The 17,453-nt window shown below is 46.8% G+C and overlaps 1 protein-coding gene across 1 annotated transcript in view; it reads left to right on the top strand.

The window, feature by feature from the left end:
- LOC137457306 (neuroepithelial cell-transforming gene 1 protein-like) overlaps positions 1 to 9,215 on the top strand; it is a 47,417-nt gene extending 38,202 nt beyond the window's left edge. The window contains exons 3-4 of the mRNA XM_068169164.1: positions 6,947 to 7,006; positions 9,170 to 9,215. Of these exons, the coding sequence (XP_068025265.1) occupies positions 6,947 to 7,006; positions 9,170 to 9,184 (75 nt within the window). The 3' untranslated portion in view covers positions 9,185 to 9,215. The remainder of the gene's footprint in view (positions 1 to 6,946; positions 7,007 to 9,169) is intronic.
- Positions 9,216 to 17,453: the final 8,238 nt, after the last annotated feature.

Below are 17,453 nucleotides of genomic sequence, written 5' to 3' on the forward strand. Positions count from 1 at the left end.
GTCCTTCTTGCACTGAGGGGCTCTTTAAACCCATCCCACTTCTGGAGGCATGAAAAGGACACTTGGCTTAGTTAACCACTTCCACCTGAGGCTCAGGCCAGGTATGTTTTCCAGATATTTGGCCAAACTTCTGCACAAACTAGGACACGAAGAGGTTATTGCTGACATACATTGACCAGAGCACTGTGTTTTGGCAGCAGCCTGTTGTAGGCAAGCAAGAACTCAACTTTTCTTGGTGTCATGTCTCATGAACTGGAATTGGAGTTACAGAAGGGGTTTTCTTCTCCCATGACAACCACATATTCAAATGCCACTCACAAATAGCACCTCTTTGTGCCACAGTTTGTGCAGCTGTTTGGCTAAAAGGCTGTAAAATGTACCTGGCCCGAGCTGCCAGGGGAAGTGGTTAACTAAGCCAAATGTCCTTTTTGTGCCTGCAGATGTGGTATGGGTTTAAGGGGCTTTTCACTGTGAGCAGGACATTTTGGTGCTAGAGCATGTCCAAAGAAGGGCGACAAAACTGAAGGATCTAGAGCACAAGTCTTGTGATGAACAGTTGAGAAAACTGGGGTCATTCAGCCTGGAGCAAAGGAGGCTGAGGGGGAGACCTTCTCACTCTCTACAGCTCCATGAAAGGATGTTGGAGCCAGGTGGAGATTGGTTTCTTCTCCCAGGTGACAAGCGATAGGAAAAGAGGAAATGGCCTCAAGTTTCACCTGAAGAGGTTTAGGTTAGACATTAGATAAAATTTCATTTACAAAAGGGTTGTCAAACCCTGGAACAGGCTGCTCAGGAAGGTGGTGGAGTCACCATATGTGGAGGGATTTAAAAGCTGTGTGGATGTGGTGCTGAGGGCCATGGTTTGTGGTGACTTGGCAGTGCTGGGTTAATGGTTGGACTGGATGATGTTACGTGTCTCTTCCAACCACAACAATTCCATGATTTTATGAGAGAGAAGGACTAGTGCGTGCTCTGCATAATTCTAAGACAAGAGTAACACAGTTTGGGTTCAGACACCCCCTGGATGGCTTCTGACTGGAAGGAAGGTTACTCATGGTCTGTTTTCCTTTTGTCCTTTTCATTAAGGAGGATTCTGTTATGAGAAACAGGTACTTGATCTTTGTTGACTTAACAGTCCTGATGCACATTCCTCACCTGAAGCCTTATTGGTGTTTTATGACTTCAGGTGGGCAATAAGCAGCAAAACCCCAGACTGATCCCTGAAGAACAAAATATCCTGGGTTTAGACAAAAGCCCTTGGTAGGAGAGAGGAAAACAAGATGACTGGAATTGTTTGCAAATTGAAAACCAGCACGGTCTTGAGACACGTTCCTGGGAGCTTTAATCAGAATCCTTGCACTACGATCAACATTTGTGCTCATGGCATTGTTTGGGTCTTGCTTGAAGTCACATAGTATTTAGATTTTGCCTCCTAATTAGCAAGTTTTATGTTTCCCCTTTACCATACCTCTTTGAGTAGCCTCAACTGGGTCTCACAGTCTTCCACAGTTTAATAACTTCTGGAGCAATAACATTTTCCACATGACTGGAGTTTCGTGAGAAGGTTCATGTAGTGAATTTCTGGTAGTGACCACCTCAAAAATGTCAGACAACAGTGCCGTAGCAGTTGCTTTTCTGTCATGTGGCTTTAAACACCCAGATTTGAGCGGTCTGAGAGGTTGTTTTCCTGGAATCTTTTTTCTTCTGGCCTGAACAGGAGCATTACAGCTGGCTCTGGCCTGAAATGTCTACATTTTGGTATGAAACTATATTGGGTAAAGGAAATGGGGTCCAGCCAATGCAACACTCCTTGCATGAGTCTAGCCAGTTTAAAAACAAAAACTTTTTTGGCTTTCCTTTCGTGTCTGGGCTTTGGTCTGGAGCTGTATGTTCAAGATGTTAATGTACTTGACTGCATAAGGAACGAATAACACTCGGAGCAGAAAGGCGTGGTGGTGTCTTTTGTCTTGATTGCAAGTTTCCCTCTGTGAAATAGATGCTAATATCCTCGACACACATATGGGAAAAATAATTTGCAGACCAAAAAGGTGTGGTTAGTGCAGGGTTTGATAAATAACCAACCCTGAATATTTTGCTAAACCTTAGAAAGGGAAAAAAAAAAATAAACCCCCAAATGCCTGCAGTTTGCATGTGTTCCCAAGCCTGCCAAAGGTCTGCTCTGAAAGTCTGGAGTGTGCTAGGAGATTAATTCAGTGTCAGCACTATAAGACTTAATGGCTAATGTGGGAACTTTCTCCTCTGCAAAGTAATAAATCTGTCAGTGAAGTGACTCCTGTGACAAAGTCAGTATCTTGTCTTTGAAAAAGCAAAACAACCAAAAAGACATCACACAAAATACACAAAAATCAAAACCACCCATGAGATTGAACACATCCAAGTGCTGGGTTCTGCACACTGGCCACAACAACCTCATGCAGTGCTACAGGCTGGGGTCAGAGTGGCTGCAGAGCGGCCAGGAAGAGAGGGACCTGGGGGTGCTGGTTGATGGTAGGCTGAACATGAGCCTGCAGTGTGCCCAGGCAGCCAGGAGGGCCAATGGCATCCTGGCCTGCATCAAGAACAGTGTGGCCAGCAGGAGCAGGGAGGTCATTCTGCCCCTGTACACTGCACTGGTTAGGCCACACTTCGAGTACTGTATCCAGTTCTGGGCCCCTCAGTTTAGGAAGGAGGTTGAGTTGATGGAGCATGTCCAGAGAAGGGCAACGAAGTTGGTGAGGGGCTTGAAACACAAGCCCTATGAGGAGAGGCTGAGGGAGCTGGGGCTGCTTAGCCTGGAGAGGAGGAGACTCAGGGGTGACCTTATTGCTGTCTACAACTACCTGAAGGGAGGTTGTAGACAAGCAGAGGTTGGTCTCTTCTCCCAGGCAGCCAGCACCAGAACAAGAGGACACAGTCTCAGGCTGCGCCAGGGGAAGTTCAGGCTGGAGGTCAGGAGGAAGTTCTATACAGAGAGAGTGATTGCCCATTGGAATGGGCTGCCCGGGGAGGTGGTGGAGTCACCATCGCTGGAGGTGTTCAGGAGGAGACTTGACAGGGTGCTTGGTTGCATAGCTTAGTTGGTTGGGTGGTGTTGGATGATAGGTTGGACACTATGATCTTGAAGGTCTCTTCCAACCTGGTTTATTGTATTCTATTCTAAAAACAAACTAAAATAACAAAAACAGAACCCCTCCCAAAAAAAGTATGAAAACCAACAAAAACCAACCAAGAAAAACCCCACCCAAAACCAAACAAATAAAAGAAAAACTTAAATCATTGGCAGGATTTGATTGAATCTACTTCTCTAGTAAAGGCTGGCTAACAGGTCTGCAAGCAACTGAAAGGAGGTTGGAACAAGGTGGGTGGTGTTGGTCTCTTCTTCCTACTAAGGAGTGATATGATGAGAGGGAATGGCCTGAAGTTGCAGCAGGAAAGGTTTAGGTTGGACATTAGAAGAAAATTCTTCCCTGAAAGGGCTCTCAAACACCAGAACAGGCTCCCCAGGTCGGTGGTTAAATCACCATCCCTGGAGGCGTTGAAAATGAGAAAGAGATGTGGTGCTGAGGGGCATGGTTTAGCACCAGCCTTGATAGAGAATGGTTGGTCTCTATGATCTTCAAGGTCTTTGCCAAACAAAACAATTCTGTGATTCTAATAGCTGAGAGAAAGCACAACACAGCAACAAAACCTAAAATAGAAGAAACTAGTAAGTGCACCTAAAATCATGGAGTCACAGAATGGTAGGGTTTGGAAGGGACCTCCAGAGACCAGTATCACAGTATAACTTAGGTTGGAAAGGACCTCGAGGATCATCGAGTCCAACCGGTCAACACAGACCTCATGACTAGACCATGGCACCAAGTGCCACGTCCAATCTCCCCTTGAACACCTCCAGGGACGGTGACTCCACCACCTCCCTGGGCAGCACATTCCAATGACCAATGACTCGCTCGGTGAAGAATTTCCTCCTCACCTCGAGTCTAAACCTCCCCTGGCGCAGCTTGAGACTGTGTCCCCTTGTTCTGGCACTGGTTGCCTGGGAGAAGAGGCCAACCCCTTCCTGGCTACAACCACCTTTCAGGTAGTTGTAGAGGGCAATGAGGTCACCCCTGAGCCTCCTCTTCTCCAGGCTAAACAATCCCAGCTCCCTCAGCCTCTCCTCATAGGGCTTGTGCTCAAGGCCTCTCCCCAGCCTTGTTGCCCTTCTCTGGACACGTTCAAGTGTCTCAATGTCCTTCTTAAACTGAGGGGCCCAGAACTGGACACAGTACTCAAGGTGCGGCCTAACCAAAGCAGAGTCCAGGGGCAGAATGACCTCCCTGCTCCTGCTGGCCACACTATTCCTAATGCAGGCCATATCATTGAATCCAACCCCCCTGCAAAGTAGGGCTACTTAAGGCAGGTCACAAAGGAACACATCCAGGCAGATTTTGAAAATATCTGAAGGAGGAGACTCCACAACCTCCCTAGGCAGCATGCTCCAGGGCTCACAGTACATTTTTTTTTCTCCTGTTGAGATGGAATTTCCTGTGGTTGAGTTTACATCTGTTGCCTCTCCTCCTGTCTCTGGGTATCACCGAAAAGAGACTGAAGGGTGGGGAGTGATAGGATGGGGCCAGACTCTTGTCAGTGGTGCCTAGCAACAGGACAATGGGCACAAACTGTTCCACCTAAATATAAGGAGAAGCTTCTTTGCTGTCAGGGTGGTGGAGCCCTGGCGCAGGCTGCCCGGAGAGGTTGTGGAGTCTCCTTTTCTGGAGAGATTCCAAACCTGCCTGGACACAATCCTGGGCAACCTTCTATGGGTGCCCCTGCTTTAGCTGGGTGATTTGGACTGGATGATGCCCAGAAGTCCCTTCCAACCCTCACCATGCTGGAATTCTGTGACGACTAGTGCACATAGCTGAGTTTTGCTGAATTCCAGAGTGGACCTGAGTTCCTTCTGGTGCTGCCCAGAGGTGTTTTCTTTATTTCACCTACTTCAGTGTCTGGGTCTGTTAAACAAGATGTAGATCAAAATAAAAATACAACATAGTTCTGCTTTTTCCTTTGTACTTAACAAAGTGAAGGAGGATGAACTTGACTCGTTCTGAAATGTTGAAAGACAAGGGTCAAACACGGGAAGAAAATCAACTACTTGTTTCATGGGTGACCAAACATCTCATGCTCATGACCCATGTGTTTTCCAGGCTGGGTGATCTGCAAGCTGGCACAGTCTGACAGGATGAGTCCACAGTTGGGTTTCCATTATCTGGGTACTGAAAAAATAATGTAGAAGCCCAGATACAACAGAAATAGTGGGAGGTATCAGGAAGCTCAGCGCAGATGTCTTTGATCATTGTTCCACTGGCTTGTACTCCTCTTTGGAAAGGAAAACAGCCAAGAGCTGCCTGGCCAACAGCAGCTTCATCTTTCTTCTATAAAAACCATTATTCTTTTAGCCCGATGCATTCCTAGCAGGGATACTGCAGCCACAGCTTTCTTCTAGCCGTGTCCAAAGTAATGAATTAAATAGGTGATCAAAGTGCCCTCCTATAGATGTGTTCAGCTTTTCAGGGAACTGCATTATGAAACAAATACACAGTAAGAATCCCCTGAATAAAAGATTCTAGACAAGGTTTCTTCTGGTGTCTACTAGAGACCTCAGATCCTAAGAATCACCAAGGCTGCCCTCTTATTATCAAACTCATCCTGAAAGCCCAGCTTAATTGGTGGATTGCTGACCTCAAACCACAAAAATGCTTCCTTTAACTGATGACACACCAGGACACCCCATCAGGCTGTGCTGCCATTCAGTGACACCTGGACAGGCTGGTGAGTTGGATGAAGGGGAACCTTATGAAGTTCAAGAATGACAACTGTAGGGGCCTGCCCTCGGGGAGCAATAACCCTGTGCACCAGACCTGGAGCTGTTGAGCATTGAGAAGAGCAGCCTGAGAGGAGATCTTCTCAGTGCTGATCAATATCTAAAGGGCAGGGGTCAAACAGATGGTGCCAGACACTTGTCAGTGGTGCCCACTGATAGGGCAAGATGCAACAAGCAGAAACTGCAACCCAGGAGCTTCCATCTGAACATGAGGAAGTACTTTGCTGTGAGAGTGGTGGAGCCCTGGAGCAGGCTGCCCAGAGAGGTTGTGGACTCTCCTTCTCTGGAGAGATTCCAAATCTACCTGGCCTTTGTGATCCTGGGCAACCTGCTGTGGGTGGCCCTGCTTTAACAGGTTGGGTGGACTAGGTGATCTCCAGAGGTCCCTTCCAACCTCTATGATGCTGGGATTCTGTGAATTGAATCTCAGATCATTTCACTATGTTAGTCTCTGCATTCTGTTCTCCTACTGAAATCTCCTGCTTAAGACTTTATTTACGACAGCAATTATGGGAGTTCAGAGGAATGACATCAGGGCCACATAATTTAGAGGTATTGATCAGGTGACACACCCCTTAGAGTCATAGAATTGTTTCAGCTGGAAAAGATCTCTAAGATCATCAAGTCCAACCTTCAACCTAACACTATCATAGCCTCTAAACCATGTCCCAAAGTGACATATCCATGTTTTTCTTGAACACCTCCAGGGACAGGGACTCTACCACCTCCTTGAGCAGCTTGTTCCAATGCCTGACCAACTTGTCAGGAAAGAAATTTTTCCTAATGTCCAACCAGAATTTCCCCTGGCACAATTCCAGGCCATTTCCTTTCATTCTATCACTGGATACTAGGGAGAAAAAACTGACTCCCACTTCACTCCAACCTCCTTTCAGAGAGTTGGAGAGAGCAATGCAGCAGCATAAACACTTTGTATCTCTTTTCAGCCTTTATTTTTTTGAGTTCTTGGAATTAGTTGGAGGTGTTAAGAATGAAAATGTCTCTAGTCTACTGTATAAAAAAAAAGAAGGAGAAAACCCCAGAAGGCTCTTTCTGACCTCACATCTGTTTCATTTCTTACAGAAGAGGAAGCGCCGAGAGAAAGATGATGATGTGGTCAGTCTCTGCAGCCTTGACTTTAAGGTAACTAAAATGCTTTGCTCTACAGCACTTGTGCAATCCTCTCCACTCTAGTCGCTTCTGCAGGGGAGCGCCGTGCTCTCTGTGTTTGCATTCCTCCGTGCACAGTTTAGAAACACGTACAGCTGTGTTTGCTCTCACATACACCTCTGGGGTGGGCTGAGTCCTCCTGGTGATATCCATAACAGTTTGTGATTTCCTGGTTTAATCATTTCAGCCCTAAACTTGCCACAGTTGTAATGTTGTGTGAAATAAATGTGTGTAACCCACCCCCACCCCATAAGCATTTCCAAGTGCCGGAAAGCAGAACTGTGCAAATCTCCTTCAAATGTTGCTTTTGTTTGACTTTAGTTAGTGCACTTCATTGTGTTGCAAACAAGCTGGACTGGCTGGGTGGTAAATTGTTTTTAAAGCTGTGGATTAACCTGACTTGCCAGCAGTGTGCTCAGGTGGCCAAGGTGACCAACAGTATCCTGACCTGGATCAGCAATAACATGACAAGAAGGACCAGGGAAGTGATTGTCCCCCTGTACTTGGCACTGGTGAGGCCACACCTCGAGCAGTGGGTTCAGTTTTTTGGCCCCTCACTCCAAGAAGGAGATTGAGATGCTGGAGCATGTCCAGAGAAGGGCAACAAAGCTGCTGAAGGGACTGGAGAACAGGTCTGGTGAGAAGGAGATGGGGTTATTTAGCCTAGAGCAAAGGGGGCTGAGGGGAGACCTTCTCACTCTCTGCAACCCCCCAAAAGGAGTTTGGAGCCAGGGCGGGGGTCAGTCTCTTCTCCCAAGTAACGAGTGACAGGACAAAAGGAAACAGCCTCAGGTTTCACCAGGGCAGGTTTAGGTCACACATTAGAAGAAACTTCTTCGTTGAAAGGGTTCTGAAACCCTGGAACAGGCTCCTCAAGGAGGTGGTTGAATCTCCATTCCTGGAGGTGTTTAAAAGACAAAGAGATGTAGTGCTGAGGGACGTGGTTTAGCACTAGACTTGGTAGAGGTAGAAAATGCTTGACCTCTATGATCTTAAATGTCTTTTCCAACCAAAACAATTCTGTGATTTACAGAGAGGGTGGGAATGTGCAGAGCTGCATCTTTCCCCGATGACTCTCTAAGCTCGATTGTCCGAAGGAGAAACTCCTTCCTACTGTCCTGAAGATCTCACTGTCAGGCACCTCTGTGAAGAGGCGAAGGAAGAGAAACAGGGTTTTCCCTAGGAAGGCAGATACTGAGTTGAGAGTTAACTAAATGGCTTTTAGGGTTTATTAGGCTGAGATTAAAAGTAATTTGTTAGTGGGGAATTTCCTGTTTGACCTAATGGCCGGGGCATCCTCTGGTGTTGTCACTGCATTTCTGCATTATTTATTAGCCCTGCTTAGCCTGACTACTGGATGCTTTCAGTAACCATCATGTCCTGTCCATCAGGCAAACTCCGAGCTTTGAGCTCTCTAGGCTAGATCTCCTGACCCAGATAAGACCACCCCAGTAATTTCCCAGTAGGGGAGGGAAAAGAGCAAAGAAAGATTATCTGCTGATGGCTGTGACACAGCAGTGCTGATGCCTCTGAGCTGACTGTGTTTTGGGCTTGTTTTGTTTCTGAGCTCTTTTCTTTTTTTCTAATGCAGATGGGAGTGTTATGGCTCAGAAATCTGCCCTCAGGGAAGAGGATTTTCTTTTTCTTTTCTTTGTTATCTTTTTAATTGAACTACCTTTTCATGTGTTGGACAAACTTGCATGAGTTAGGGCTTCTCTCACAAAGCAAATCCCTTCGAGGTAAAACTAAAATATCAACAGTAATTTGGTACTTGCCTTTTAAGAGTTCCAACAGAAATCTTCCAAGTTGAAAGGGAAATCCCAAGGCTGATACAGTCAAAGTTCAGGCTGCAGCTTTTCTTTAACCTGTTTTAATGTTTAAGACTTTTTAACTTGTTCTTTTTAGTAGGGGTCAGGCTCTCCTGGACATCTGATTCCAACAACACCACATCCCAGTTAAAAAACATTAACAATACTGATTGGATTGTCATTTTTAGGCTTTTTGATACCATCTCTCAGGGTAATTAAAAGTTTCAAAAGCTCCCCAGTCAGCTCTCTGTAGACAGATTTTCAAAGCACATCACCAGGACTTCTGAGTCTGCTTGAACACTTTGTGATTATTCTTTTCTCTGTCTAGGTTTGGCGAGGGTGAACCAATAGCCTAACAACTGGCTCCATCAGGCACAGATCTATCTATCCTTGATGAAATAAGAGCAAATCAAGTTAATTTCAGAACACTGCTGTCAACTCCCCCATAGTTTGTTTATCCCCATTTTATAGATGGGAACTGATTTTTGACAGTTTCTCTCTATAAAGTGTCTAACTCCACGGCATCACTGTTCTTTCAGCTGCACTCTCCCCCTGCAAACACAGCTCAGCTGACAAGCTGTTGTTTTGTCACCATACTTGTGATAACAGAGGAGTTTTGCCAGCATATTGCACTCACACTTCTACTAGACATAATTTCTGCTGATAAAAGCTGCTGAAGAGATGGTGATCCCACCAAGGGCTTCTTCAGAGGAGGGAGCTTCACCCTACTATCCCAGACTTGGCGGCCTACCCCATGTTTAAAATAAATGTAGAGGGGAAAGGCTTGTTTAATTGGGACATGTACCTGTCTCTGGAAAAGCTGAGCAGCCCTTTAATGATGTTTAAACCTCACATGTTTTGAGATCCTAGTTCCACATACCAGGAAGATGGGATGCAAACTGGTTAGGGAGATCAGGCCAGCCCAGACCCAGGGCTATTCTTGTTTATTTGGGCTCATTAACCACTTCCTTGCCACCCAGAGGCCTACTCAAAACCAAACTTGCTTTCTTAAGCGTCTAGTTCGACTTACAGCCTAAAAACTTCCAAATGTTACCAAAATGTAAGTAGGAAGTTACAACCTGTCAAGGGTTAGGGCTGGAGCAATGACTAAGCCAGTGACAGAGGCTCTCTATTAACCCCTATGCCTTCACAAAGGGGAGGTAAGGGGAGTAAGGGAGAGAGACTGATGGGTTGGGAAAGGAACTAAGCCAGCTTTAGTGAAAATAATAACAATAACATGAAATAGATACAAATAGATACAAAACTAATACCAGCCTCAACCTCTGATGGCCATGATGTCACCATCACCACTGATGCTGCAGGTAGGCACTAGGGAGGTCCCAGACTGACCTCAGTGACAGATGGGAACCGAATTCAGGAGCCGACTTTGAAACTGGAACATACAGATTGGGCTCGAAAGCAGAAGGAACAGTCCTTAGACACCAGCCACTGAAAAAGAGACTTTACCCTGGTGATCCTTCAGCTTCATCCTGAATATGACATCCATAGGATGGGATGCCTTGTTGGTCAGTTTAGGGTCACCTGTTCTCTCTGCCAGTCCTCCTCATCTCTTACTGTACCTCAACATGGGACACAAAATGTAGCAGTGACCTTGGTGTGAACAGGAGCAAGTCTAAGCAAGAGCCTTGCTGCAGCCCAGCCCTTGGCAGTGACTCTGCCCATCAGTGTTGTCACTAGAAGCAGCCTCTGTGTGTGCAAACCTGCCCTGAACTTCAGCAAAAGTAGTTCCTGAGAAGAGCCTGAGCTGAGAATTCAAATCACTGACCAGAATTACTTCTGCTCTAGCTCAAACCAGGACAAAACCTGAGACCACAGTTACAGCATCCACTTCCTTCAGCAGTGAGCTAACCCTTCCCTTGTGCCAAAACACCCTCTTTTGAGGAGAAAGGAGTTTCCCCACCCCACCTCCCCGCCTCTGTTTGAAGCCACAGCTGTTGATAATTGTCTGGATAGGAGAGAAGGGAGAGTGAATTGCAGTGCCTGGACAGAAGCAATAACTGGAGGGCAGGAATTTGTGGAGCAGATCTTTAGGCATTATTTTTGCACTTCAGGTAGGTTGCTGCTTGACTTTTTGTGAAGTGATGACATGTGAGCAGGTTCCACAGTTATGTAAGGTGTTTGATGATTCCTGGGAGGAAGCAGGACCCTGTGTGTTTTGAAGGTGTGTGTAGCTTGATGTTTGTTAGCAACTTGATAAACACTTACCAGTATATGGCAGGCAACAGACAGATGCACCGGTGGATTTCACCAGAGGCAAAATGAAGCCAGGCTGAGTAATGTAAGACTCACATCTCGTCTGGTTGTTTTCCGTTGGTTATGGGATGTCTTTGTAAGGCTTTAGAAAGAGGGATCTCAGAAAGAAAGTGAAGTCATAGTGAGGACCCTTTTTATGAACTCCGTGAGGTGTCCTCAAAGTCTTACTGACATTTTTTGATCAATTCTATGACTATTACTTAGCCCAAACAAGCCCTAGAGTTCTACTAGTTATGGCAGCAGAGATGATAAAGCTGGCAGTGACAATCCCTCCAGAGAAAGTAAATGGACTCTGCCTTTTTAGAGGAGGGGGAAAGAGAATCCTTGTGTACCTGTGCTCTTGCTGGTCCAGTGTCTTTCCATGGTCAGAGTCCTCACAAGCAGCTTAGTTTCAGGAAAAGATAACACAGGGTAAAGATCATAGAATGGTTTGGATTGGAAGGGACCTCCAAAGGTCATCTAGTCCAAGCCCCCTGCAGAGACATGCTCCACTAGATCAGGTTGCTCAGAGCCTTGTTGAGCCTGACCTTGAATAACTCCAGGAATGGGGCCTCAACTACCTCCCTGGGCACCCTATTCCAGTGTTCTACTGCCTTTGTGGTAAAGAATTTGTTCCTAACATCCAATCCAAATCTCCTCTACAGATCATTAGTAAATAATGCAAGAAATTGCAGTGGTAACTCCTTCCTTTGGATATCACAGAATCCCAGCACAGGGTGGGGAATTGAAAGGGACTTCTGGAGATCATCCAGTCTATGCCTTCTGCTAAAGCAGTCGCCCACAGCAGGTTGCCTAGGATCACAATGGAGGTTTGACAGAGAAAGACACTCCACAACCTCTCTGGCAAGCCTGCTCCAGGGCTCCAGCAGCCTCACAGGAAAGAAGTTTAGGCGGAACCTACTAGGTTCCAGCTTGTGCCTGTTACCCCTTGTCCTGTCACTAAGCACCACTGAAAAAGGCCTTGCCCCCTCCCTTTAGCTGTTGGTCATCTTTGAGAAGATCCTCTCTCAGGCTGCTCTTCTCCAGGTTCAACAGCCCTAGGTGTCTCAGCCATTCATCAGCAGAGAGATGCTCCAGTCCTCAATATACATGCCCACAAGCTTTAAAGAAACACCAAAACCAGTGCTCCCCTTCTCCCTTCCCCCTCCCAAAGATGCAACCACTCTATAGAGGACTTTTATGGGGATTTTATTGGCGTGTCTGATTCATGCAAGAACGTGCCTGTGCATACGTTACAAAGTTGTGTTTGGAAATAGACTTTGATCACAACGAACATCTCTGGCACTGGCTACACCACACAACTCTGAAAAACAACATTTGGCACGTGAGCAGCTTGGGAGCTGAAGTCAACTGTAGCTTCTCGCTCCATTACTCTGTTGCTGGAGTAGATGTTGTGTTTAATAACACCACAAGACTCAGCAGTCCGTGTTTGATGGTGTTGCATTTGTATTCATAAGATGGAAATTGTTTTTCTGGCCTGAGCCCACCAATCATGGAGTCATAGAATGTCTTACATTGGAAGGAACCTTTCAAGGCCATGTAGTCCAATTCCCCTGCAGTCAGCAGGGACATCTGTAACTAAAGCAGGTTGTTCTGACACCCAAGCAACCTGACCTGGAATGGTTCCAGGGATGGGGCTTCTACCACCTCTCTGGGCAACGTGGGACAGGGTCTCACCATTCTCAGTGTAAAAAGCTTCTTCCTTCTCTCAAGTCTCTGAGTTCAAAACCATCACCCCTTGTCCTGTCACAACAGGCCCTGAAAAAAAGTCTATTCCTAGCTTTCTTCTCAGCCCTTTTAAGGGCCACCACAAGGTCTCCCTGGAGCCTTCTCCAGGCTGAACAACCCAAATTCTCTCAGCCTGGCATCACAGCAGAGGGCTTCTAGCCCTTCTATCATTGCTGTGGCCTCCTCTGGCCCCACTCCAACAGGTCTGTTTGTCCTGTGCTGAGGACTCCAGAGCTGGCCCCAGCACTGCAGGTGGGGTCTCAGCAGAGGGGCAGAATCCCCTCCCTCCACCTGCTGCCCATGCTGCTGGGAATCAGCCCAGGACAGAGCTGGCTATAGGCTATGAACACCCATTGGCAGCTCGTGTCCGTCTTTTCACCCATCAGCACCCCCAAGTCCTCCCTCAGCCAGCCTGGATTGATACTGGGAATCGCCCTGAATCAGATACACAACCTTGTGCTTGTCCTTGTTGCAACTCATGATTTTCTCTTAGACCTACTTCTTAAGCTTGTCCAGGTCCCTCTGAATGCATGCCATCCCTCTGGGTGCATCCCATCCCTCTGTTGTGTCAATCACACCACTCAGCTTAGTGTCATCTACAGATGTTCAGAGATGGTTGAGGCAACTGATTTTCCAGAGGTCTGCAGAATAACATAGGTTGTATATCAGTGAAAATGCCTCTGCAATTTGGAGTGGGATTTGATTTTCTTTTTTTTTCTTCTTGGATCTGGAGCTGTATAATGAAGCTGAACAGCAGCTAATTATAGTGACCTCTCACCACCCAAAATAAATGCTGGATTCCAGACCGGCTCGTAAACTTTTCAGATGACCCAATAGTCTCTTGATGGGTCATAGCTTACTTTCGCTCATTTTCCAGAATCCTGCTCTGAATTTGGCTCAGAATATAAATATCTGGGAGTGGAATGTTAAACACATCTCATGGACAGTAAACAACTTGGTCTATGGTGGACAGAGTCTGACTTCCCTGGGTGCATGAACATGTATGGGAGAAGATGGTTCCCTGTGGAGATCTTATTTATTCCAGACCTCGAGTGTTCCGCATGTTATGCTATATATAGCACGTTAAGAATAGCTGTAAAGTGAAGTTTTGAGGTGGATTTCAGTTCCTAGTCAATAGGATCTCAAAACATAACACACAGCACAATGAAAATGACTCTGCCACGAGCGGAATTGGATGCTTTCGTTTTCGCCGAGACTTGGAGTCGCCAAAGGGATTAAAATGTCGCAGGTTATTTCTTTGAAGAAATTGAATCCAGATGTCAGGCACATTACAGGCGTCCAGGAGCTGTGAAAAGTGGGAATACTGCCCACTGAGGAATACCCTCCTGTCTCCAGGTTCTGCTAATCCTATAATTGTTTTGGTTGGAAAAGGCCTCTAAGATCATTGAGTCCAACCATCAACCTAAGACCATCATGGCCGCTAAACCATGTCTCAAAGTGCCGCGTGCACACATTTCTTGAACACCTCTGGGGTGTTCTATGCCTGACCACTCTGGCAGGAAAGAAATTTTTCCTAATTATGCACCAGCTCAAGTAGTCTCCTCTCCAGCCAGTGGTAGTACCAAGAAGAAAGCTAGGGACAGACTTCTTATCAGGGCCTGTTGTGACGGGACAAGCAGTGATAGTTCAAAACTGAAAGAGGAGATTTAGACTTGGGAAGGAAGAAACCGTTTACACTGAGGGCGGTGAGACCCTGTCCCAGGTTGCCCAGAGAGGTGGTAGATGTCCCATCCCTGGAACTATTCCAGGTCAGGTGATTTGGGGCTCTGAGCAACTTGTTGTAGCTGTAGCTATCCCTGCTGACTTCAGTAGTAGGTTGGACTAGATGACATTTGTAGGTCTCTTCCGACCCAAACCATTCTATGGTGATTCTGTGGTTGGGACTCTGTCACCCAGCTAGACCTGATATCTGACGTTTTTGAGGATGCTGATTCTCTCCCACTGATGATAGGCTAGAAATTACAATCTAGGCCTGCTGGGGTTTTATATTATGTCTGCTATGTGCTCTCACACATGATTTGCTTGAGTACTGCCAAGAGAAGAGATCACAGAATCACACATCACGGAATGGTAGGGATTGGAGGGGACCTCTGGAGATCATCTAGTCCAACTCCCTTACAAAGCAGGTTAAACTAGGGCAGGTTGCACAGGATCACAACATCCAGTCAGGTTTTGAAAGTCTCCAGGGAAGGAGATAGGCTGAGCTGTGAGCACTGACCACCCAGGACACAAGTGCTGGAGGACATATTCAGCTGTTGGTGGAGCATTCCTGCCTGCCACGCTTGGCAACCCCTGGCACTAGCCAGGTGCCGCTTAAGGCGTTGCTTAAACCACTGAGTATTTTTAACTGCAAAACCATTGTGCCTGGAATGGCACAATGGAATTTGGAGGCATGTTGGCTTAGGCATTCATCATTTGGTAATCCAAAATTAATTTGATGATGCTTTGGAGCTGAAATAACAAAATGACATCTTGATACTCAAGAGAGTTGTTTGGATTTAGGAGCAACCCTTACCAGGAATAACTTGCAGGAGCAAGGAATGTTGCAGGTATGAGGCAAAGAGCCCTGTGTAACTGCAGCCCTCCCTTCTCCCTGGAATTACAAACCCAAGCTAAAAATAAGAGTCAAACAATGAGGGCTGGCTGACTCCTCTGTCACTTCAACTCTTCCCAGCTCCCTGGTTTGATAGCAGGGTAGATGTCACTGGGGTATTTTGCTCCTAGAAGTGAAAATCCCTATTTAAGTACAGGGGAGGAATGCTATTAATATCCACTGTCAGGAGAGCAGGAAGAACTAGTCTGTTCCCCATCGCTCAGCGACCAGCCGAGCTGTGTTCTCAGGGCTTCAGAGCTGCCATGGGCTGAGCCCTGCCCAGTGGCACGGAGAGGCAGGAGAAGACACTGTGTCCAGCTATGGGACCCCCAACACAGGAGAGACATAGGTCTTCTGGAGCATGTCCAGAGGACAGCCACAAAGATGATCAGAAAGCTGGAGCACCTCTCCTGTGAAGACAGGCTGAAGGAATTGCAGCTGTTCAGCCTGGAGAGCAGAAGGCTCCAGGCCTGGAGACCTTGTAGTTGCATTTCAGTATTGGAAAGGGAGCTACAGGAAGGGTGGGGCAGGACTGTTCAGGAGGGCTTGTAGCAACAGGACAAGGGACAATGGTTTTAAACTGAAGCAGGGTAGATTTAGGTTGGATGTAAGGAGAGAGTTCTTCACAGTGAGGGCAATGAGACACTCAAGAGGTTGTCCAGGGATGTGGTTGAGGCCCTATTCCTGGAGACATTCAAGATCAGATTTGATGTAGCCCTGGGCAGCCTGATCTATTTGGAGCTGTCCCTGCTTACTGCAGGGGGTTTGGACAAGATGACCTCTGAGGGTTCCTTCCAACCTGATGCAGTCTGTGAATCTGTGACCCAGAGAATCGCAGAATGCTAGGTTAGAAGGGATCCCAAGGATCATTTGGTTGAATCTTTCTAGCTAATTGTATAGTTCAAATGAGATGGCCCAGGAAACAAGGCTGGAGCCACAGCACAATACAGGAGAAGATGCTCTTGGGTAAAATATGGCCCAGATTAGAGGGAAACTGGGATTATGGTGCAGGATGTAGAGGGCACCAATCTTCATTGGTTCTGCTGCACAGGGCATAATTCTCCCTTCTCTCTTTCCATGTGTTTTGGCATTTATCAGAAGGTTCCCAAGTACACAGCCTTGGTCAGGATGGTTTGCTCCCTGGAAGGGCACTTGCAGGTCATGTTGTCAAGGGTTAGGGCTGCACTGGTGACTAAAGAAGTGACACATGCTCTATATGAAGCCTTCTCTACTTAGGACACATCCCTGCCCGTGGTGAGGAGGTTGGAGTAGGTAATCTCAGAGGTCACTTCCAGCTTAAGCCATTCTATGATTCTCCCTTTCCAATGGGAAGAGAAAGGGAATTCAGGGAGATGGATTGGGAAAGGAACTGGAACAGCTGGAAGGGAAATAAGAACAATCCAATGAAATAGATACAAATAGACACAAACCAGTATCAAACCAAATCCCTGGTAGCAATGACAGCATCACCATCACCACTGATGCTGGGGGCAAGCACTGGGGAAGTCCCAGCTTGGACTTAATAGCAAATGGGAGCTGAATTTTGGAACTAGATTTGGGAACAGACATTGGAATGAAAGGCAGAATGGACAGAATCCTCCTCGGACACCAGCCATTGGAGACGAGGCTTGACCCTGGTGATCCCTCAGCTTTATCCTGAAGATGGTGTCCAGGGGATGGAATCCCTTGTTGGTCAGTTTAGGGTCGCCTACTCTGCCTGCTCCTCCTCACAGCTGCCACCTCTGACTTCCTGCACCCCAAGGTGGAGCTCAAGGTGTAGCAGTGCCCTTGATCTGCACAGGAGCAAGTCTAAGCAAGAGCCTTTCTGCAGCCCTGTCCTTGGCAGTGACTCTACCCATCAGTGTTGTTACTGCTAGAAGCAGCCACTGTCTATGCAAATGTGCCCTGAACTTCAGCAAGTACAGCTCTGAAAAGAACCTGAGCTGAGAAGTCAAATCACTGAACAGAATTAGTTCTGCTCTTGCTCAAACTAGGA

Source organism: Melanerpes formicivorus, unplaced genomic scaffold, assembly GCF_026170545.1.
Source record: "Melanerpes formicivorus ecotype bairdi unplaced genomic scaffold, bMelFor1.0.p_v2 SCAF_3, whole genome shotgun sequence".
NCBI classification, from domain to species: domain Eukaryota; kingdom Metazoa; phylum Chordata; class Aves; order Piciformes; family Picidae; genus Melanerpes; species Melanerpes formicivorus.